This window comes from Arachis duranensis, chromosome 7 (genome assembly GCF_000817695.3).
Source record: "Arachis duranensis cultivar V14167 chromosome 7, aradu.V14167.gnm2.J7QH, whole genome shotgun sequence".
Classification (NCBI taxonomy): domain Eukaryota; kingdom Viridiplantae; phylum Streptophyta; class Magnoliopsida; order Fabales; family Fabaceae; genus Arachis; species Arachis duranensis.
Window position 1 is genome coordinate 56,503,257 of NC_029778.3, and position 7,931 is coordinate 56,511,187.

Consider the following 7,931-nt stretch of genomic DNA (forward strand, 5'->3'; position numbering starts at 1 on the left):
CATTGATGTATTTTACATGTTGCATGATAAATCATATTTAGACGAGAATGTAGTTGTCCGTGTCAATTACTCTGCATAGTTTGCTAGGTGTTTGTTGCATATGTAGCACAATTCTTGATGTTTTTTCTTGATCGACCTGTTGAGTAGTACTTGTTGAATAGAAGCCATCATAATTAGGCTGGGGGATGTATCGCCTATTGGTGCTCGAAGATTGGGATGATTGTTTCACTTGTGTCGGATTTGATCTATTTATGCTTCATGGTACTCCATACGGTTAATCTTTGACGATGTTGTGATGCGTGAATTTTTGTGACAATGGTTTATTCCAATGTGTTCAAGAGGAAGCAATATTATAATATAACATAATGGATGTAGTATCATAAATAATCTAGGTATTGTCAAAGGAGTTTAACAGCGACATGAATCCACCAAGTCCTTGCTTAGCAATCTGCTGAGCAGAAGCCTCCAAATCTTGATTTGCAGCAGATTCTACAGGATTATCCTAAAACAAACAAGCTCAATCAAAACCAACTCACTATCGACATAATAAAAACCGTTGTAAAAGTAAAGTTTAACTTTAATTCCTATACATATCCTGCGTAAACTCTTCCACTTTCTCTGTATGGATTTCTGATTGATTTATCCAACTCATATCCTAGCTTTTGCCTTTTGGACGACCCTTAGTGGTTATCTTTGATGGGGCATGAATATCCTCTGTGCCAAAAAATGGTTGAAGGGTCAGTGACGATGCTATTGTGTGTAGTAGCGACAGTGTTATTCCGCATCCTGCCACAGTAATCTACTAGTTTGGCCCTTGCATCCTCCAGAACATTATGCAGCATGTCTGCCTCATCATCACAGTCCACAAATTCCTGCGCAACGTTGTAGAAATGTGCACACAACCCTCTGAATATGTTGTGGCTTTCATTTGAACATCTAACGTCGTGGCTACTCTTAATGTAGGTGTGCTTGCGCTTTATGTTCTTGCTCCAACGAGGTAAAACATAGCTGGAAGGCACCTCATTAACTTTGTAAGATGAAAGTACTACAAGACAGTGGCAACATAATATACCTGCACTCTCGAACAAGTTGCAATCATATCGAACCTCGTGAGTCGAACGGTCAAAATAAACGTCAAACGTAACATATCGGGTCGTCTCATAGACTAGTATTTCCTCTTCCACTTTTACCCTAGCCGGGTCGCCCTGTTCATCCACGACATGAATAGTACAATCAGCCTTCTTGCCAAACTCCGTTTGGACATCCCTAAACATCTCGTTGGTATACTCTTTTTGAAATTGTCTCTCGATGGTTGATCTAGTTGAACATGGAATTAGACCTCTCGAGTCTGCAGTATCGTCCTCCAGTTCCTTCTGCTCCTTCGTTTCTAGGACATTGTCGAACTCGTGGACGAACTGGACCAAACTATTCTTACAATTTAAGTATCCACCAAAGAATGATTGCATACCCTTACTCCTCTGCGTACTCCTCATGGAAGCCCAGAATTGACCCTTGAAAAAGATAGGCACCCACATGTGTCGGTCCTCAAACAGATCTAAAAAAGAAACAAACCCACCAAAAACAAAACCATGCATAAGAACGTTTTTCCAGAATAGAATACAAGAACAAAACAACATCTAAGCACTTCCGGCACATGATTTTCCTAAAAAGACACAAACCTGCTAGCCATCTGTTGTGATGTAAGTTGAACTCATCAATGAACTCAGCCCAATGATCCTCAAAATCCTCAACCGACTTAGAGTTCTATATAATGTGATTCAACTCAGCATTCAACTCTTTGAACCTAGAATAACCTCCAAGCTTGTTGTGTATCTTTTTTGTTATATGCCATATGCACCACCGGTGTCGTGTATTGGGCAGGACCTTCTTAATTGTACCAAACATAGACTTGCATTGGTCTGTGATGATGTCCTTCGGTGTCGTTCCCATGCACTCCAGCCATTGTGTGAACACCCACTCAAAACTCGAGATCTCCTCACTACCTAGCAGAGCGCAGCCTAGCAAAGTAGACTTACCATGGTGGTTCACACCAATGAAAGCAGCAAATGGCAATCCATGCCTAAAGGACGAACAACTATATTTAGAAATATGAAACTAATAAAAAATAATAAAATAATTAAACAACGTGAATTTAAATATATTTTACCAGTCCGTGCTGTATGTGGTATCAAATGAGACCACATCTCCGTAGTATTCATAAGATGCCCTACACCTTGCATCAACCCAAACTGCACTCGTAAACTTGTTATCCTCATTTAAATTCACTGCGTAAAAGTAGTTCGGATTCAACTCCTTCATTCGTATGAAGTAATTCAGCATCTCCTTGACATCTGCGTTGACATTTGTGGATCAGAGTGTTGATGAAATATAATTCCTGACGTCCTTCTCTGAGAAGCCCAAGTTCGAAGGCCCACCAACTTCATTGGCTAATGCAAGAAAGGTCTTGTTGGGTTGAATGCCCGCCTCATCATTAATCTCAATGATACACTTCGCATGCATTGTTAACTCCCTATTCTCATGGTAGTGCACCGCCTTCTTAGTTGAACACAGGTGCGAGTGATTTAGTTCAACCTTCAACAAGACCCAATCATGCTTTTCCCTGTCGAACTTTGCATATATTCTTGCTCTGCATCCTACACCTGCAATTGTGTTCTTTCATATGGGTGCCTTGACACGAGACCCCCGGAAACCCTCCCGATTGCAATGGATAGATTGGTTGATCGGTTGCTTTGTCATCCTGTCAAAATTTGTGGTCCGTATCTTACTTATGAAACCAACTTTTTTTGCATAGGTCGCATAAAAATCCTAGGCCAACTTCAAATGCTCAAACCGCATCCCAACTCTTGGTATTTCATCGTCAGCAAGGCAACTATGGTCTGGTAACTACAAATCAGTCCAAAATAGACATCATTTGAGGCGCACGACGATTAATGGTCTATTCAAAAATGCGATTAACAAAAAACAACAATAAAATAGAGTCCGAACCTCATCAACAAGTTCCGTGTCATCACATCCCAACTGAGTAATTTCCGTACATTTTATAGCCTACAATAAAATATACACAACATAAATAGATACTATAATAAAATATCGACTAAATAGATTTTATTAATACTATATTCAGAAATATGATATTAACATTTATTAATATGCATGAATTAAACGAATTCAGAACAATGAAATTATACTCATACAAAGTGGCACCAAACCAGTTAGTATTGTATTAATTATTTATATAGAGAATGCATAAATCCACCATATATCAAGTATCACTACACAAACTAAAATAGAGTCTTCTACTATCATGTAAAAAGTCTTGTTATTAGCTCCTATAATTTTCTTCCATATTTAAAAGTACAGGCGTGTGCAGTAAAAGTACATAGGCAGTTTAAAAAAATCAAGTTAAACAAGGTCCTTGGAAGCATAGGTGTTAAAAATTGAACTTCTAATCACGTAAGTCACCAAAAGAAGTCCTAATATAACCAGCTTGCTAGGCTCCAATGATTTGCAACATCAAAAATTGCTACCTAAATGATGTAGATCATGTCACATTTTTGCATCCATATTTTCTTACAAAATTGAACATCTGTAATTTATATAAATTAAAGGTCAATCAAATGAATCAGAAACAGATAAGGAAAAGAATACTAAAATATCAAGCCCAGGCTCCATCAAATTTCAAACATGTTTGCTTTAATCCAAGGATCCATGAACCATGTGATATTACTATCCATGTTGTGATTAAAAAAAACATATGAAAATCAACAACATAACACCTACAATCGTTTGCAGTAAGAGTACATAGGCAGTTTAAAAAAATCAAGTTAAACAAGGTTCTTGGAAGCATAGCTGTTAAAAATTGAAGTTCTAATCACGTAAGTCACCAGAAGAAGTCCTAATATAACCAGCTTGCTAGGCTCCAATGATTTGCAACATCAGAAATTGCTACCTAAATGATGTAGATCATGTCTCATTTTTTCATCCATATTTTCTTACAAAATAGATTAACAATGTTGATCTTTTAATAACCATCTAATTTATATGAAAATAAACATATGTCTCAAAATAAACAAGATACATTGTTTACCTTGTCCAAATGTTCACTTTTCCCATTGAACGAATTGAGCATGTTGTCGATCGAATGCGTAGTAATGTCGCCGGTGAAAGAATTTGGCGCAAGACAACTCGGTTCAACGGAATTCTCCTCCATTAAATTGGCTATGAGAGGTCACGTACTTATGAAACGGGAGCCGCAGCTCTTCCGTGTATTACACCGGATCAGTCGGTGACAACGAGGCTGCAATGGTGGAGGACTTGGGTTGCAGGGGCTGCACAGTGCGTCTTCACGGAGACCTGGGGCAGGCTGCACGGTGCTGGTTGTGGAGTGTGGTGAAAAAAAAATTCACCACTTGTTGGGCTGACCGGACGTTGGAATAGGGGGAGGCAGCATTATCAGTGAGTGACCGGAGAAGACTGGCTTCGTTATTGGTATAGGTGTAACTGTTCTTTATCCAAAAGGATGACTTTCTAAATTTTAAAAAAATGGTTATTATTCTAATTAAATTAATTACATCATTAAATAAACTTAAGAGTAAATTACATTTATAACCCCATTCTTCATATTGTTCACTAGAATTATTGTTCACCTATACTTTTCCATTATGAAAACATCCATATCCTTAAAGGACCTGATGAACGGATAATTTATACGCTTTTTGGCATTATTTTTAGTATGTTTCTAGTATATTTTAGTTAGTTTTTAGTATACTTTTAGTAGTTTTTAGTTAAAATTCACTTTTCTGGACTTTACTATGAGTTTGTGTATTTTTCTGTGATTCAGGTATTTTCTGGCTGAAATTGAGGGTCCTGAGCAAGAATCTGATTCAGAGGCTGGAAAGGACTGCAGATGCTGTTGGATTCTGACCTCCCTGCACTCGAAGTGAATTTTCTGGAGCTACAGAAGTCCAATTGGCGCGCTCTCAATGGCGTTAGAAAGTAGACATCCTGGGCTTTCCAGCAATGTATAATAGTCCATACTTTTCCCGAGATTTGATGACCCAAATCGGCGTTGCAAATCAGCTTCAGAATTCCCAGCGTTTAACGCTGGAACTGGCATAAAAATTGGAGTTAAACGCCCAAACTGGCATAAAAGCTGGCGTTTAACTCCAGAAAAAGTCTCTACACATGAAAGCTTCAATGCTCAGCCCAAGCACACACTAAGTGGACCCAGAAGTGGATTTTTACGTCATTTACTCATTTCTGTATACCCTAGGCTACTAGTTCACTATTAATATGATCTTTTGACATTGTATCATATCGGTACCTCATGACACTTTACACGTTTCTCATTGTATCTTCTACAGCATGAGTCTCTAAACCCCATGGTTGGGGGTGAGGGGCTCTGCCGTGTCTTGATGGACTAATGCAATTACTACTGTTTTTCATTCAATCATGCTTGCTTCCATTCTAAGATATCACTTGTTCTTCAACTTGATGAATGTGATGATCCGTGACACTCATCATCATTCTCACCTATGAACGCGTGCCTGACAACCACCTCCGTTCTACCTTAGATTGAGTAGATATCTCTTGGATTCCTTAATCAGAATCTTCGTGGTATAAGCTAGAATTGATGGCGGCATTCAAGAGAATCCGGAAGGTCTAAACCTTGTCTGTGGTATTCTGAGTAGGCTACATACAGCTTGCCATGGAAGGAGCCTTGCATGCTTGAAGAAGAAGACAGTAGGAAAGCAGAGGTTCAGAAGATAGAGCATTTCCAAAACCTCAACCTGTTCCCCATTACTGCAAAACAAGTACTTATTTCATGTTCTTTTACTTTTTACAATCAACTCTGATAATTATTGATATCCTGACTAAGAGTTACAAGATAACCATAGCTTGCTTCAAGCCGACAATCTCCGTGGGATCGACCCTTACTCACGTAAGGTATTACTTGGACGACCCAGTGCACTTGCTGGTTAGTTGTGCGGAATTGCAAAAGTGTGATTGCAATTTCGTGCACCAGGACCCAAAGATACTTTTTTTCCACCCTAGAATATTAATCAAACAACTCCCATACTATTTCGTATTATGAAAACATTCATGTCCTTAAGGTTATGTTTGGTTGGAAGAAAAGAAATAGAAAAAAGAGTATATTTTTAATTTTTTAGATGTGTTTAATTGAAAAAAAATAAAAAAATATTATAAAAAACTAATTTATCTTTATATTATAAAATATATTAAAAAATAAAAGAATAATATTAAAAGTAAAAGAGAAAAAATTATTTTTTTTTCATTTTTTTCCAATAATAAAGAAAAAAATTGGTGAGTATCTCACCAATTTTTTTCATTCATTTTTTTTCTCTCCTCAATTAAATAATAAAAAATAATTATTTTTCTTTTTTTTTCTCTTCAAACAAAATAACATAAAGGATCCAAAGATACTTTTTTCACTTTAAAATTAGGGGTGAGCACAGATCGATTTTGTTCGGATTCAAGGTAAAATTAAAACCGTACCAATTAATATGTAATCGGATCGCACCTTGAAACATGGGGTCCAAGGTCTTAATTCTAGCACTCTTCCTACTATGCTAACATTGCTGTTATTACTTATTATCGGTGAGGCTAAAAATTATATATATAGTATAATTGTTGACAATATTCAAAATAGTATAATCAAGTTTGCATTAGTATTTTCGTTAAGAGCTCTAAATATATTTATATAGTTTTACTTATTGTTACGGCTTGGCCCAGGCCATTTGCGGGTCAACCCGACCCATAGATGACCCGACCCGAACGGTTGAGCACATACGGTTCACTGCGACCCGGACACGCGTCCCTGGCAGCTTTTCACTACAGCTGTGAGGAAGCTTCGAGGGAGGTGGGCTTGTCCTTGAAGGGCCCACCTCTGACACGGTATAAATGGGGAAGGACCTACCCTTCCCCCAAGGTACGTCACCTTTCCACCTATCATTCTTCCCGCCTGCACACTAGCTGACTAGAGCGTCGGAGTGTCTTTGCAGGTGGCACCCCCTCTTTTCTTTCACGACGAGAGCTCGGCTACACGGCAAACCCGAACCCAGCACAACCGCGATTGAGGCGTTCTCACCCCCTCCAATTACCACCCGACCTGTCCGGCAACCGACAACCGAACATTGGCGCCGTCTGTGGGGACTGCCTTAATGGACGTTGTGCCGGGTCCCGGAGACCAAGGCCGAGGAGCCAGAGCGGAAGGGGCGGCCTCTGTCGCCTCGCTGAGAGGACGGCGAAGGTCTCCCCGACAACACACTGAACAGCACACGAGGACGCGACCCTTCGGGGGAACGGGCGGCGACAGCGCCATAATAATGCAGGAGCTACGTCACAGGGTCCAGAACCTGGAGCGACAACTGGCCGACCAGGAGCGTGACGGACGAACCACCGATCCCAGCTACACCCCATCCCCTGAAAGCCAAGAGAGAGACTCCCACCGAAGCCGCCCGCGACGCACTTCCGCATCCCGAACGGAAGCGGAGAGCACCCGTGAAGAGTCCCCGATCCCGAGAAGACGAAATGACCCGATCATCTACTCCCGAGGCAGGGAAACGTGCCGCACGGCACGAGATCGCGAAGACGGGGAAGGGAGGTTCGGGAGGACAGGACAACCTGTGATAATGGGCGTCACCCCATTCCACCGATCCATCCTCGAAGTCCGGTTGCCAAAACACTTCGACAAACCAACGGACATGAGGTACGATGGAACTCAAGACCCTCTAGAACACCTCACGGCCTTCGAAGCAAGGATGAATCTAGAGGGAGTAGGGGATGAGGTGAGGTGCCGAGCCTTCCCGGTAACCCTAGCGGGACCCGCGATCAGGTGGTTTAACGGCCTCCCGCAGGGATCCATCTACAGTTTCTCGGACATCAGTCGT

At 40.5% G+C, this 7,931-nt stretch overlaps 1 protein-coding gene across 1 annotated transcript; it reads right to left on the reverse strand.

Moving 5' to 3' along the window:
* Positions 1–388: 388 nt before the first annotated feature.
* Positions 389–7,363, reverse strand: LOC107459097 (protein FAR1-RELATED SEQUENCE 6-like). Its single transcript, XM_016077310.1, has 9 exons — positions 7,151–7,363; positions 3,007–3,066; positions 2,852–2,897; positions 2,436–2,660; positions 2,168–2,351; positions 1,885–2,080; positions 1,680–1,764; positions 771–1,555; positions 389–502 (listed from the first exon to the last, which is right to left on the reverse strand). The coding sequence occupies exons 1-9, from the start codon at positions 7,361–7,363 to the stop codon at positions 389–391; spliced, it is 1,908 nt and encodes a 635-aa protein (XP_015932796.1).
* Between the last annotated feature and the right edge of the window lie 568 nt (positions 7,364–7,931).